General features: G+C 27.3%; 2 protein-coding genes across 2 annotated transcripts; one reads left to right on the top strand and one right to left on the bottom strand.

Moving 5' to 3' along the window:
* The first annotated feature begins 326 nt into the window (after nucleotides 1-326).
* On the top strand, nucleotides 327-2,156 carry LOC112598871 (dnaJ-like protein 60). The gene is made up of 5 exons (XM_025345525.1): nucleotides 327-574; nucleotides 1,081-1,183; nucleotides 1,259-1,425; nucleotides 1,537-1,659; nucleotides 1,994-2,156. The coding sequence occupies exons 1-5, from the start codon at nucleotides 504-506 to the stop codon at nucleotides 2,154-2,156; spliced, it is 627 nt and encodes a 208-aa protein (XP_025201310.1). The 5' UTR covers nucleotides 327-503.
* A 3,608-nt stretch (nucleotides 2,157-5,764) lies between these two features.
* LOC112591755 (glycine receptor subunit alpha-4-like) lies at nucleotides 5,765-11,174 on the bottom strand. The gene is made up of 9 exons (XM_025335677.1): nucleotides 11,089-11,174; nucleotides 9,405-9,606; nucleotides 8,469-8,689; nucleotides 8,300-8,382; nucleotides 7,994-8,221; nucleotides 7,345-7,500; nucleotides 7,044-7,209; nucleotides 6,773-6,935; nucleotides 5,765-6,017 (listed from the first exon to the last, which is right to left on the bottom strand). Exons 1-9 carry the CDS (start codon nucleotides 11,172-11,174, stop codon nucleotides 5,775-5,777), a joined length of 1,548 nt encoding a protein of 515 aa, XP_025191462.1. The 3' UTR covers nucleotides 5,765-5,774.
* Nucleotides 11,175-17,335: the final 6,161 nt, after the last annotated feature.

The following is a 17,335-nucleotide window of genomic DNA, read 5'->3' as shown; positions in this document are numbered from 1 at the left end:
CGTCTATACACATTCATATTATACAAGTCACTCATATGATATTATATTAAATTATAGATTTTTTATGAGAAATATTAATTTGTTTATGTTTTTTCCGTTATTTTTTCCTAAGCTTTGTCTCTTCAAAATGTTTTTATCAAATTACTTTATTTGAACCTAAAATTATTTTCCCGCCATTTATTATGACATAAAACTATCATATTATATAATATCATTAAATTATCATTATATTATCATTTTGTGTTTATCATGTGTTATATTACTATCAACAAACAATATTTTTTTAATTTAAAAATTTGATAATATAAAGAAATCTCAAAAATTACACAACATAACGTTAATAATTGACGATGAAAGTTTAATTTTATAGTATTTAGTATTTACCAGTTATTTATGTTATTTTGTCTAAACACATCTATACATTTTACATTTGATGTAGTTATTACTTATTATTATTAATCGTGTTACCTTTTATATGCACCTTAAACAATAAATAATTAACAATGGTTTGTATTGTGCCTATCACTCTTAAAATAGTTCCACTTGGTTTCAAGGATATAACAATACGTTGCCAGTAAGTTATAAGTTACAACGCAATTTATATTTGATATTTTTAAACATAAATTTTAAATATTAGTTAATAGTTATTCTAATTATAAATTACTCTGGACAAAATCTGAATGTAAAGTAACATAAAAATTTCAAATCACAATTATTATCTTTCAACCCACTCTTTTTATTTATTTTTAATTACCTAGAATTTTTTAAATATAATTCCTCGTATTTCTTTTATTAAATATTTTATTGCCTTTCTATTTTAACTAATGGAAATTTAATTCTATCATTGCCTTACAATATTAGTACCCTTGTATCATTTCCCTTTGATTATAAGTCCTTCAAAATAAATCTCATAGGAACCATGATTTATTTTTACTTTCTGAAAGTTTTTTATAAGTTATGTTTACCTTAGTTAAATAACCATAGATATATTTAAAGTAATATAGCCTTAAGCCTTATTCATATCATAAATATTAGTTTTACATGTTCAAAACATTTAATTATGTTTTTATTATCCAATAGATCAACAAAAAAAAATTTGTCTACGTACTATGAAACATTAAACCTAAAACCAGGATGTACAAAAAAAGAAATACGTAACTCATTTATTAAACTATCTAAATTAGTAAGTATTTACTTATCTTTATTTTAAAAAGAATTAATAAATTTATTTTTGATATAAGTACTGTTTATATTCTAGAACCATCCAGATGTATGTGGTCCTTCTTCTAATGATAGATTTGTACGTATCAATGAAGCATACAATGTACTAATTGATGAAAATAAGAAAAAGTTGTATGATGAAACTCTAGTATACAGTAAAAATAGCAATCCAATTTATTATCATTACCATGAACGTCGAAATAGGTAAGAACAAGAGCAATATATAGCAATTCTGATACTATAGTAAATTAATGGTAATAGGTGAACATTTAATTACATTATTAATACAAATTTATGTCTACTTATCATAATTAGTGGAAATTGGAAAGATGAGTACAATAATCCAAATAATCATTGGCTATCATCAAATATTGCTATTGCAGGTGTCTGTCTTTCAATACTACTTGTTGGATCTATAATACGATATAATGGTGTTAAGTAAGTTAATAATATTGTTATATTTTATATAATAAATAATAATCAAATCTATTCTTTTTCAAATCATAATTTATAACCATATTATGTACTAAGATATTCAAAGATATTTTAAAGTAAATTTAATTAGTTTCTATAACTTAAAATTATATAATGATTAATAGTTATATATATTATTAATTAAACATATTAGTTTAATGAACACAAAATACATTTAGACAATATTATTGTATTTTTTAGTACCTATGAAATCTTAAAAATTAATTTAAATAATAATTATTAATGTTGTATGCTAAACAAAAAAAAAAATAAATTTAAAATAACTTTTTTTTCTTAGAAAATCTGTTTTCATGCGAAGTTTGTTGATGGATGAATCTGATGAACGTTTGTCCTTTTTAGAAGAACAAAAATTAATGAAAATTGATAAAACCAATGATGAGCTTATAAAAATATTTGAACAAAATATTGCAAAAGAATATGGTCCTATTGTGAAAAAATAATTTGTTGTTACCATATATTATTTGTTTATAGTTTATTATTGTTAATTCTTACATGTTTAAAATAAATTTGTTAAAAACATTTGTTTGTACCAACGCATCTCTGTATTTATGATAATATTAGTATCATAATATACTAATTGTTACTAACAATTATCATAAGATTAAAACAAATCTATAAATTCTAAATATAAACTAATTAATTTACTGGTAATTACATGAAAATCATATTTTACTAATAGATAATTTAAAGTTTCTTTTAAAATTATCAAAATAATATTCAGAGTGTATTTTTATGATTCTGTAAACTTTATTATTTATCTTTTTATCTCAATAAACTATAACTCAAAGGTATTTAAAAAGTTTTTTATTATAATCCTTCAGTTAATCATACCTTTTAATCTAACTTTTCTTAAAGGTGACAAGCAGTAAAGGTGATAGAACTATAAAAGGTAAATATTCTTGTTCAATATTAATTTCATAAAGAAGATTTCTGATATTTAAATTATTATTTGATCCTTTGCCTCAAAAAACCTAATTATACATTTATGAAATCATGGAAACCTATTCTTATTTAGTTCATATTACTTAATTTGAAGGTCAATAATTAATAATTTCACATTGTATTTGATATCACTAATATGTTTAAAAATATATTATTCATTTTATCATTTATGAACACAATATGAAATAATTTATTAATTCAGGAAATTTAATAATGATAAAATTTTAAATTTGATTAAAAATGTATTGGCATTTAACATCGGTTTGAACAACGAACCCAAAGCGACATGAAAATAAAAATAATTACGCTATAAGTTTATAAGCAAAAAATAATCACGGTGGTAAACTACATATATTTAGTACTAAATGTAGATAAGGAAGCTCGAATAATCGAAACCTAGTCTAATTAATTTCGAGTTGACGAGATTTTTTTAACATTAAATATGATTGTTATTTGAAGACGAATTTCATTTATTCGAAATATCAAGAATTTCGAGTTATCAAGGTTCGAGTTACTGTATTGTGATTGCTTATGGTATGTTTTAAAATATTTCTTTTTGGGTTCAGGGTTAGCTGAAATAACATTATTGATAAACAGGTTAGATTACTTTTTATGCATAAATAATTGTAACATAGATTTATCAGACACGTGTCTAATTTTGTTAATACTGATGATATAAATATTTTAAATATTTAGTGTGGTAGGTATACAATTACTTTTTATATTATGAAAAATGAAGATAATAGCATTGATTTTTAAATCAAAGCTACCGACTAGTGACTATTCGGTGTCTAGATATAGATAATGTACTATAATCATTAATCACTAATATATTGGTATGTTTAAAATTGATAATGACGGATAAATATAAAACCTAAGCCAAACCTAGGAGAGTTTTTTTTCTTACCAACATAATTTATTATGATAGTTTGAGAAACTTAGCTAACGAATTTTCACCGGACTCAGGAAAAATCATATAACACTTTTCTCTATACAGCCAGATCACACTTAAATATCGAAAACTCTTCAAATAAATACCTAGCTAAAAACATAAAAAAGCTGAAGAATATCATATAGGCCTATAACACCTAGTAAAAAGAAAACCCCCAAATTCCCCTCCGTGGTAAATGTACTTTGATATAAATCTAGAAATCTCCGAATTCAAAAAAGAAAACACCAGTCTTGTTATGTACAGAAATATTTTTCAAAACACATTACAAAAATACTCCAACTACACACACATTTATACCGATGCATCCTAAATTCCTAAACAGACCAAAAGTTGGAATATTCATAATAACTGAAAATTCCACCTCTTCCTACAAACTTCCTCTGGAATGCTCTATTTATATAGCCGAAGCATTAACTTTATACAAAGTAGTACAAAACAAGATTATACAAACAAAGAAACGTCACACGATAAATATTTAGTGCTAAGTGACTCTCAGCAGCATAACTGGCACAAATAACCTAACAAATCCAACAGATATATCTAAACTTATCCATGAAAAAACCTTCGAAGCAAGTTAGATATGGATACCTGACACTGTGGATTTGCAGATCAAAAAGCATCCAAAGCAGCCTCATCTACCGACACCTAAATTTTAAATTTAGGTACTTTTACAAATTTGAACAAATTTACCTAGAAGATTCTATACCAAAAATGGCAAAATTACTGGACATGATTAAACACCAAATTAAATACAATAAAAAACCCCGGCCTAAATAGGAAAAACGAAACCATTTTAAATCATCTTCGAATTAGGCATACATTTGCAACACACAATCACCTCATGGTTAAAAAAGACCTCCCTCTCCATATGTCAATCATCGTGTGATGTGGAGTTCACTGTCAAACATTGACTAATTGATTGTTCTAAGTATGTAGACTCACAATCCAAATACTTCATACTATATCAACTAATTGAAGCTCTATAACCAAACCTCCAATCAAATAACAATATAGTAAACTTCTTAAAGGAAACCTAACTATATAACCTAATTTAAAGCCTTAATTAAAATTTTAACTAATCCAAAGGAAAAAATTAATGTAATTATATAAAAAATGACCTTGTAGTTGATGTTTTTATATTCAATAAAAAAATCTATTATTTATTACACTATAAGATAAATATAAATTTAATATTTACTTGATAAATTACAAGGACAATTTATTTCCTTAATTTTCAAAGTTGTGATCAGGTATAGACTCCTCTCACTATATTTAGAGTTGACCATCAAAACTAAACAATCATTTTATACTTATACCTTACCATCTAATGGTATTGTAGTATTGTACTTGTATTTTATTATTTTGTTTTTAAAGCAATCATATGTAAAAATCCATGTCATATAAGTTATATTATACCTGTTTACAATTTCATAAAAATATACATTTTTAGAATTAAATTATTATTTTATACACCGATCTAGATAAACCAAATGTTTTTTTTTTTTTTATTTTTAATCTTCACCTTTTATAAAATTAAATAATTAATATTAAAAATTGCAAAGATATTAGTAATAGATATTAATCTTACAGATAGTGAATCGAATAGCTAATTTAACTCGTAACTTCAAGTTACACATTTCCAAAGTAGAATAGGCACAACTAATCAAGTGACTTACTAAGGGCACATCTCTGTAAGTGCTTATTTAACACCCATAAACTTTAAAAGCTAAAAATATACGATTAGGCACGACATAGATTACTTACTTATTAAATAACAAGTAACTAATAACGATTATCTTGTAAATAGACGGTAGATTATCAGATAGATTTATGCCTATATTAGTATGAGTGCCGAGATAACTACAAACTGTTGTTTATTATATAGGTATAATATACACTATGTTATATCTATCTAATTTTTTTTTTTTTTAGAGAAGACTAAATATATGATAGATACCTAATAATAATAGAATAAACTAAGTTGATATATTTTGAATCTTTGAAAACTGAACAACTGAAGTTTACATTCTAAATGTAACTTTTTACTCATAAAATTTGATTCCCAATCATACATTTTTATGAACTTGAAAAAATATATGATTAACATAATTGAAAATAATTAACAAAACATATATTTTTATATTAAATATGGGTATCGTATTGTTCAAACATATACATAAAGCCAATAAAAACAATTAAATACAAGAAACGCTGCAGGAAATGCAATACGACTGCGTTGATCGATCCATTGAGCGATCTCTTGTGGAGTCAATGTAAACAAACCTCCGCCACCGACAGTCTTATTATCATTCAACGTTGGTACCCGGATACTAAAATTTTCAAGAGGTTCTGGATTGGTGCATACAGCTGAATTCAAATCACCGACAGTCAGAAAGCTCTTCGATCTCTTTAAAAAAAGGCAAATCAAGCAATGTTTCTTTATTATAAATTTATAGCATAAACTGAACAAATATGGTAAAATTTTATGCAAGAATAAGTGATACTCCTAGTTAATTTGTTGATCAAATTTTAAGTTACTAGTGCAAATTTATAGCGTTTTATTGTATCAGTCAATGCTTATTACCATATGTAGGTAAAAATAAATAAATATAAACCTAAATAATACATCGATGATAATGTTCAATGTTCAATCAATTATTATTAAAAAAATAATATATCTATTATATCTTTAATTAATTAAGCATGTACGCGAAATGGTTTGTGTGATTAGGTTTTGTATTTTGTAGACAATGGATTCGATACTCATCGATTGAGCTACCAACATGATGATTGGAGATTGGTTAATGGTTTAATATTTATTTTCAAGACAATTGATGATACTTATTATTAATTAGTTCATAATTCGATTGATTAAAAGTGAGCATAATGACTAGTCACGTTTCATGTTTGGTGAAAGGGCCAAAGTATTTCATCTACGGAAGAAAGTGACATGTTTCATATAGGTAATAGATATTTTATTGGATAGTTTGAAAATTAATTTTTTTAAATATATAGCACTTTAAAGTTATTATATATATGGATGAGCGCGATCGATAATTCTCATGATATTTTATCATACCGTTTTAGATATCTTAGATAGGTAACGCATTAACGCTTATGGGTAAGTAACCTACTAGGTACTTTATACTCGTAAATACTTACATTTTCTCTTCTATTTAATTTTCCACTTCTTTCTGTGGGACTACCACTAGTAGCTCCTCTGTCAATACCGTTGTCCACAGATATTGACTTACGTTGCATTTGAGGTGTTAATGTCGACTTAAAAATATGTTTACTATTGACTTTTTTCAGTTCCACGTTTTTTCTATTAGTTAATGCCATTTAAATTGTGATGAATACACTTTCTTTGTACTTAATATGTATAATATTTAATATTTATATATTAAGTAGATAATAATGAAGTATACTTTACTTCCGTCTCCATATGGTATTGACAAATGCAAACTCCACTAACGAACCGAATATGAATGCTGTGCACACAAGAAACCATATCTCAGTAGCTTTAATGTAAGAAACTTTTGGTAATGAGCTACCTATGTTTCTGGATAGTGTAATGAATGTTAACATTGTACTGGTACCTGAATTATATACACACAAATCGCGTGAATATTAATTTTTAAATTAAAGCATATTAATAAAATATTAATAAAAAAAGGGTATCAAATTAGTAAAATTAATCGTAAGTTATTGATGTTTAATATAGCTATATTTACCTAACGTTGTGCGACCAGGTACTGCATTTGGGTCTAACCAAAACGATACCCATGATACAACTACAAGCATAATACTTGGTACGTAATAATCCATTATATAGTGACCAACTTCACGTTCTAATTCAAAGTTAACTATTAACTGACTATAGTTACCAGCTTTTAACAAAACAAAAAATCAATGTACTATTAGGTTATATTTAAATAGCATGTTCTTTTAATAAGACAAATTTATTTTATAATATAATTAATATATTGTTTTTAATATATAGTATTATAAGTAGTTTAAATTACTATCAAATTAATAGTTAGTATTGGCATATTTTTACAATACTACGTATAAATATTAAAGTTTTTTTAATTTGTGTAACCTGCTATTATTGATAATTTTTTTTTAATTTAATGTAGCACACTAGCACCTATACATATTCAATTTTAGTGGGATAAGCTCTATTTGAACAGAGAGAGCGTATTCTTATTTGACACTTCTAAGTGTTTGTAGAAACTAGAAATAATTCTTTTATTGGTGGTTGTATCAAATATAGTATATCGACATTAAATATGCAAATGTGATATTTAGGCTATAATTATTATTAATTATCTATACTTTCAAAGTATGTATGAATTTAAAAAGCTTGTAAAATCAGTTTACCAAATTTTCCATAATAATGTACATGTTCAACGACTTCAACGGATAATGGAGAATATTCATTTTTTTTAACATTTTTATCTTCGGAGGGTGACAACAACGCGTATTCACTGACCGTTGCATCAGTCCAAATTGAAACTAAGTTGTATTCAGTCATTCGCAAATTGCTATTTAATACTGCAGGAGAATCGTGTTCCCACACCAATTCCAAATGAGTATTATTGTAAGTCCCTGAAAATAGAAAAAAATTTACATGTTGCATATGCATACAACATAAAAGCTAAATACAAAATCAAATAGTCTACAAACAGCTTTCCAGTATCAAAGGACATGTTTGTTGATCAAATGGGAATTTTTGCAAATTCATCATACATAATAATGACACTTTTAGCCTGCAAACAAGTATTTACTTAAATTCGATTGCTATTATAAATTAAAGTGCAATTAAAATTGAAGTAAAATAGTCATGTTTTACAACCTAGCTGAGTACAAAACTGTTCCATCTGGTTGAACCGTGACTAGTATATCTTGACGACCGGATCCCATTATGTTAGAGTCGTGTTCATTGACGATGTAAACATGCGGAGTCCATACTCGTTCCCTAAGTTTATTCTCACCTTGTATAGAAGACTTGGAAGAAGAATGTATGAGCCGATCGTCCCGCCATCGATACCGTATCAATAAATGGGCCGTAAAATGCTGAATTTTAAGTATACGACTATTATAAGTTATTATTCATATAAACAGTACATAATTATATTTGCATTGGATAGTCGTCGAAGTATTATTTAATATAGTATAACGGTGGCTGCTGAATTATTATCAATTTAAGGTCCTATTAAATAGTAAGTAGTAAGCCATACATCAACTTCGATCTAATGACTATACGTTGCGTGATTTTTTTAACAGTTTGGAAAACAATAAGTATTCGATAGAAGAATACGTTACAGCTTATAGCATTTAGTTTTATAAATGTGCTTATTACACAACTCTATTGCGCAGATAATAATTGTTTATCTCGTGCACGGTTCTATTATAATATAATATTATATCTTTTATAAATTACTTTACTAGGTAAATACAAGTATATACAATAATACAATTTACTAAAAAACGGTTAAATAAACGAAAAGTGTAATACATTTTTCGTTATTTTTTTATAATTATACATAATTTACTCATAATCTGTAAAAAAAAAAAAAAAATGAACGGACTACTGTCTAAAACAGTAGTTATGGATAACGAATGACAATAGACAATAGACCATCAAAGCTCATAGTACGTATTATTATAACATCTTAACATATAAAATATACGGCAAACACGTAAGAAATGAAACTTTTTAATTTTTATTAATATTAATTATAACGTTTATTCACAGTGCACATTATAAAGATCTTGATATTGTACTAACCAGCTGTTGGGCCTCTACTGATCCTAAAAAGTATACATATACTCTAGCAGATACTCGCGTTGGTGCTCCGGTTTTAGTGGTTTTACTGTTACTGTCTGATGGTATTGGTCTTGTCCAACGATCGTACCGACATGGGTCTGTTAGCCACATAAGCATTTCTACACGATTACCACCGTCTGCAGTATTGTCATCACTGCACGCCCTAATGAAAATATAATTATAGATTTAAGACAAGTATTTTATATTCCTTAATGTTACGCCTTAAGTGTGAAATATTTTGATAATTTAAAATTTTTAAAATTATAATTGGTATCCGTGCATATGTGAATTAAATTTTAATTTATCGATTATTTATAATGTATAATAGACATGTCCAATGAAAGACCTCGAAGTCTTAGAGTTGAATTATTTTTATCTGACTATGGCCACTACCCACTAATCAGGATCATTGGAAAATCTTGTAAAAAAAATTGATAACTAATTTGATTTTTTTATGTTATTTTAATAATAATAATTACATTTAATAATTATTGTATTAAAAATATAATTTAATAATACTTAGCCTCAACAAATAAAATCATAAATAATTTATTCAAAATATTTTTTGTGTGGATCACATACTATTGAATATATTTGATTCAATTATTAGGTAATACTTTAAATTTAACAAGCCTAGTATACTATAGTAACCAAATTAGTAAAACATTTTTGACATTTGGCATTGTGTATTGCTTAACAGTTTTAACTAATTCTAATATCTGCAAATTCATGGTATTGCATTTCTCATACTTTATTATAAAGGTAATATAGGTATCAAAATACATGCCTTTATGTACATAAGAATATTTAAATGGCTGTTTCAATGTTAAAAATGAAAGCTGTGGTGTAAAATCGTAAATAAAAGAAAACTTAAATAGGTCATAAGTCATAACTATAACATTGTAATACATCAATGTAAATACTATATGCTCGTACATAATATTATAAGTACATCACCCACTATTGTACTGAATGAAATTAATAATAATTACATAATTACAATAAATGTGTATTGCGTGGATCACACACCTTATTTTTGATTTATAATAATAATTTATAATTCTATTGATAAAAAAAAAAAAAAAAAAAAAACAAAAAATCAACTGTTAATAAAATTAATACGTAGTAATCGTCCGCGGTTTTTTTTTAATGTTGTCTGTATCGGTGCATTAATTGTTTGCTCAAGGCTAATTTTCTTCTTAAATTATGTAGATTTATTTCATATGAATTTACTTTAGCATGTGTGTGGAAATCTATTAATAGCTAATCGCAAAGTATAATATATATAATATCGGCTTGATTCCTAAAGAGGGTGTGTTCTTATTACCAAAAAATAAATCCATTATCCCACCATTCTCACGATATATATTCGCTGGATAGGTTCACCAGGCATCGCAGTATAACTATTTTCGTTGTCGGTACACCATCAATCAACTTGAGTTTATACTATCTATTCGAGTGCGAACTCGGTTCAAGGCTAACTACTGAGAATATAATATTATTAACTCAGAGGAAATCTCTGCAGTGCGCGGCTGTCTATTAGCCATCTGCATGCATTAAAATATATTTGACCGTGGAACAAACAAAATCAGTCACATATAAGTCTAAATGTATTATGAGGGTATGTGACGTGTGCTTGACTTACGGTTGGACTGTTTGAACGCAAAACGCCGTGTACATTAAGGTTACGGCCTGCAGTGTCCGAAGACCACTACCGCGGTATCCGATCATCGCGCCACCGCCACCCCCGAGCGTCACTGTGAAATTTGTCCGGTGTAATACATCTCTATCGACGGTTGCGCACGTACGTACGCGTAAATAGTGTTAAACAATTAAAAAAAAAAAAAAAAAAAAAACAGGAACAGAAACAGAAAATAAAATTACAAGTCGACAATAATAATTATACGGTGTACAAGAAAATCGGACGTATCGGGCGGACTTATTTGAATCACTGTTGTGGATCTGAAGTACTGTGTTGTACGCGGAAAATTTCCTTTGCCCGAACACAACGTTATCAGCTGCAGACGACGACCCGACGCGCGACGTTTGTGCCGCGTGTCATCTACCGGTCGCGGAGCGCGTGCGTAAAAGTGTACGACATAAAACGCACAATAATGTATCGCAAATAAACATAATATTATGTGTATACATAAATACGTGCAGACGGCCGTAGGTACATTGCACGTATTACGTATACCTACCGCGGCGATCCCATTCATTACACACAGCCGACGCGCCAAACGAAATTCGTTTGTCCCGACGCGTAGATATGCATATAATAGTAATAGCATACGACTTGGACGGTGACGAATGCATATTATATGGGCACCGCTAATTATTATTACGATTATTGTTATGCTTATGCAAATATAATTGTACCTGCGTGTATTTATAACGTAATGTTTTATGGCGGCGGCGGCGCAACCACCAGAGATGACTGCACGTACAGCCGGGTCGCGTACTACACTGTACGTTGTACAATATAATATAATAGGTAGGTACGGGCACGGGCGAACGCGCGTGTGAAGAAGAGCGGTCATCGTTATCGCCGCCGTCATAATTACGCTAAATAATATACGATTTGAATAATTAATGAACGGCCGCGAAATCGCCGTTTCCCTAATTTCCAATTTACACGTATACTTAATAATATATTGGTACACTGTACATTATCTTCCTCGTTATATATATAGTAGTTGTATAAAAAAAAAAAAAAAAAATACAAGCGCGATTGCAGTGTAGCCCGGTGTAGGTAGGTATACAACGAATTTAATCACCTGTGACGTGTATTATGGGCACCTACCTACCTACAACAGTACTACCTACGTGTTATTGTAAGCACGTCGGTTTGGCAAAGGTATAATATTTTGACAATAAACGTATGTAGAGCAGCAGAGAGCTGCAGGTATTACGCACATATTGTGCTGCAATGTGTACACATGGTACGAGTAAAAAACAAGCGTGACTCGTAATACATAATATTATATTTAATAAAATACGCAACGAATGTTCTTGTTGTGCAGTATATAATATTATAACACGAGAAACCATTCGCGCATTAGATAATATATTATTAGGTGTTTGATCTCACGCGCCACGATGTGGCATAGGGTTTATAAAATATAAATTATTTGCAAATCGATTGTTTTTTCTTCGATGCATATTAATTAAAAATATAAAAATCAATGTTACGCATCATGGAACTTCATTTTTCTTCCATTTTTACACAAACTTTCTTAAGCATGATTAATACGGATAGGTTGAAAATGTTGTTTTTTAATTTTTTCTTATATTTTTATCATATAGGTTTTTTTTTTTTTTAATTTATATTGTGACACTCGTGAAAACTTGTTCAATAATTTTTTCATTAATTCAAATTTATTTATTTGTAACAGCAAATATAAAATAACTAAAGGTAATATTATATTATAGACGCGTCTTAAAATGATGACGTAACTAGAAGGTATTTTAAAAATTTATTATCATCTCAAAAATAAAAATTTTAAATCTATGCCAAAAATGAAAAATTTCTACTTTATAACTGAAAAAAACTAATACTCAAATTAATCACTTTGCCACTAAAACACTTAGGGTAATGGGGAGAATTTTAAACACGCTGTACCTATACAATATGATAATTTCAGCGTTAGTGTATATTATTACTAGGGCTAGAATTTATATGCAACAGTATATTTTTTTTGCAACTTCTGATTATTGCTTTTGTAAGTAATGTCCACGAATCACCTCATGATGAAATAAACAGTAGTAATTTTATTTTGCATATTTTGAATAAAATTAATATTATTACATATTATTTCGACTATAAAAACGTGAAAAATACATATTTTATGGTATATTTCGTTGCTCGTTTTTATCACGCGACAGTATGTATACGCTGTTCAAAAATACCTATTGAAGGTTTACCTATATTAAGGTCTAACAGAAGACCGTCCAGTTTCGACAATTGAAAACACCATGTAATCGTTTTGTGTAATACATTTGAATAACGTGATTAGTTAAGAATATTATTTAATTAATTTTAAAATGAACTATTTTTTTAAGTGTATATTTCATATTTTTGGCGTATTTAATATTAATTACATATATTTAATAAAGCTAAATGCATATTTTACAATTTTTCATTACTTATAAATCCTAACCCTAATTTTTACTATATTGTTTCTAGAGCCGCGTTTAATGGGTGGCAGGGGGGGGCAATTGCTCCAGGGCGGCAAATTTTATGATGTTTGACGAGACGGCAAATTTTGGAGGATCAACATAAAATAAAAAATTTATAATTATAATTTTTTTTGTGTGACTGTATAACTATAATAAGTACATATTATTATTTCGTTTATAAATACCACAAAAAAGCCGCCGTCTACCGCTGCATGTCACAATAAGGCGTTAAGAATTAAGAACTTGTTCTAATAATTATTGTACTGTTATCGTATAAACTATTTTCATTATTTCTGAACGTTTTTTCCTCAAACATATTCAGTTACAAGTAAATTGTTAATATTAATAATGTGTTGAATATAATTTTGAATTGTAATTTTTGTAAGGGCGGCATATTTTAATTTGCCCCGGGGCGGCAACAGCTTAACGCGTCACTGATTGTTTCTGATCACGCACGTGCAGTGCGATCTGCAGCATCACATTGCATGCCGGCACAGTTTTTAATTTTGTATCTATACAAAATATCTCAGTAAATAAGTGCATGCAATCAGTGGCGCCAAGTGTTATATAAATTTAAGTAGAAATATTTACATACATACCATCAACCACTGAGGATTTTAACATTTATAAATATATTGTATTATTTTAACATATATATGAAGCGATCGCTTCAGTTCATGTATAGGTTTAGCGCCACTGCACTCAGTTATTGTATATCAATATACTAAATAGTACATTTAGATAATAGGTATATTAAAATTTATTATTACTTTGACCCTGAACCAGCATCAAAGGATTTATATTTATTTTTTGTAAAATCACGACATTTTAAGTAAAAGTGTTTTTTTTCCTGGAACAACCTCGATCCGTCGTCGAGCTTGAATCATTATATCTATATAGGACATAAGTAGGAACTCAACTATATTTACAAGAACAGCATATACTATTGTGCAGACAGCAGTACGACAATCGTTGTACATATAATTTTTACCGAACTTTGTGTAGGCATACTTATAAATATTATTGTATCTTTACCCTTTCACATTATTTACATAGGCGTAACAATAACAATACTGCATGTAAATGATTTATATTTGATTAACCTACATTAACACAATATGTTAATAATGATATTATATTATAATTTATTATAATTTAATATTTAGATTCCTATTAACACTTTTAAAATTGTATAGGCGTGTAAATAGGTTCAAAAATTTGTCATTACACATTTGATTTAGATAAACAATTAAAAAGTATCAAGACTCGAAATAAACAATATAGAATAGTAATCGAGTATCTAGTGAATTTTAATAACATATTACATAATTTATAATAATTAATAAGAAATAAGCAATTCTTTGTTAAAAGCTAATAATAATTAAAAAAGGTAGATAAGTGGTTACCACTCTGCTATACATTAGGTGTTGAGTAGAACTCTTTATTGATGAGTAGGGCTAGTGATTTGATGCATTTAATCATGCTAAGTTGTATTTAATGTAACTTAATTATGATAAAGTCATAAGTTTCTAATTTGTACATATGTGGTTAATACATTTTTATACATTATGCATTGTTTGCAATAGCTTAAATTTTTTATACTTATTGTTCAGGAAGTGCGTGCAAAAGTCTTAACTAGGCCAAATATTAAATTAACAGAGTAAACTTTTTTAAGGTCTAACTGACTAACTATATAGAGGATATTAATAATGTAATTTTATGCAAGGCTTTCAAGTCTTCAGTCTATGTTTCGTATTTTATCGTTATATTTTAAATCGCATTAAAACCAGTAATTGTGGAAGTATGTTCTTCACATTAGGTATTGACATACTACCTAATTACAATTAAAATTTTTTTTTTAAATATTATAAGTTATTAAACTTATTTGAAAAAAGGGTTAACATTTTTCATTTTAAATCTACTTTTATTTGATGTTTTATATTTTGTCTTTTAGTACGTATTGTATAATAATTATGGTTTAAACTTTAAAAGTCTGTAGGTATATCTATATATTATTTGCACAAATAAATAAATAATATTATGCCATAAAATATCAGGCAGTACCTATATATTTTTCAACATATAGTCCGTAAATAGTAAAAAAAACAACAAAAAAAACAAGAAACAATGAATAAATGGATAATCAATAAAGAGAAGCGATTTCAATTATGTATTTTATAGCAGTTATTTAATAAATATACTAGTTACGTACTTTACTAACGATTGTAATAAATTGTCAACGTTATTGTTTTATTAGTCAATTACTTAAACGTAAGTAAATTATTTATCAGAGTTAAAATGTATGTATATATTAGTTTAAAATTTCACATTTTAAGAAATTAATATATTTTTATAAAGTTATAAAGAAAAGATTTTAAATTACGTATAGATAAAATATCTATAAACACGCTGACATTCAATTATTTGATTTATTATATCATTTATATCTATTATAATATTTATACGATACACTGATTGATGAACATGGCTCGTGAGTTCGTGTATTTTACATATCAATATTGCTAAGTCGTATTTAGTACTAGATGTCATAGAAATCCATTTCGAAGTAAGGTGCTATGGTTAAGAATGTGAAGTTTTATTTCGCATATTTTTTCATATTTAGAGGTTTTTTGCCTATTTGGTATACTTTATACTTAATTGTTTTAAGAATAAATAAATTAAACTATACTTGAAAATTAAATAGAATAAACTTCATTTAAAAAAATGAAATTTTATGGTGTAATGAATACAATATTGTATCAACTAATAAAATTTAATTTTACCCTTCCGGACTATCTAAAAAAAGTAGACCTTATCTATTAGTATCTACAGGTTACAGCAATAAATTAATTTTCTTACCTATAATAATTAAGATGGTTGTAGTTGCTTAGCTATAATAGGGCCTTATATTATAAAATAAATAGATATTATTAAACTTATAAGTTGTAACTTATTAGGTATAGGCGGGTCTACTTGGTATCTAATAAGTAATATTTACCACATGCTTTTCTTCAAGGTATAAACTGCAATCTTTTTTCTTTTTAGTAATTTTTCCTATTCCTATTGACTGTCTACATTTTATATAGGTAGTACATTAGTTTGTATGAATAGATATATAGTCACGACTCTTTATTGTCAACTTGTACTAACTCCCAAGGTGCACATTAACACTGATCTATATTCCACAATTTATACGACCTTGCAAATAAAAAAGATAAACACTATTATTTGTAGGAAGTTGGTGATTTCACCATACATAGGTACTTTATAAATCTAAAAGATAACTGCAATGTAATTTGTTAGGTTGTATATTAATATTATATATTATACACCTATGTATAAGTATTATGTTTCACATAAAACCTAACTAAAGACTTAAGTTATGGTAAGTGGTATAGGATATATTGTATATATTACCTATATTTACTCAATACACGAGTGTGTTTTATTTTCACGCACGATTTGCTTGCGTGTTGATCTTACTTTTTTAAATTTTGAACAGAATGTCTGTATAGCTTCAATTTATTGCACTAATTATAATTCATTCGATTACCTAGGTCAATTATACTATTGATAACTGTTTATAAAACCGATAATAATATCTAGGAAAAACAATAATAACTTACACATAAAACGACAAGCACGATGTTAAAAGAAAAACAAGCACTGACGGTATGTTAAATATAGGACATGGCCGATCCGGGTAGCTGATT

The sequence above is a fragment of the Melanaphis sacchari genome, unplaced genomic scaffold, assembly GCF_002803265.2.
Source record: "Melanaphis sacchari strain LSU unplaced genomic scaffold, SCAv2.0 Contig0_pilon_pilon, whole genome shotgun sequence".
In the NCBI taxonomy this organism is placed as follows: domain Eukaryota; kingdom Metazoa; phylum Arthropoda; class Insecta; order Hemiptera; family Aphididae; genus Melanaphis; species Melanaphis sacchari.
The sequence above is the reverse complement of the archived record's forward strand: the minus strand, read 5'-3'. Positions and strand labels throughout refer to the sequence as shown.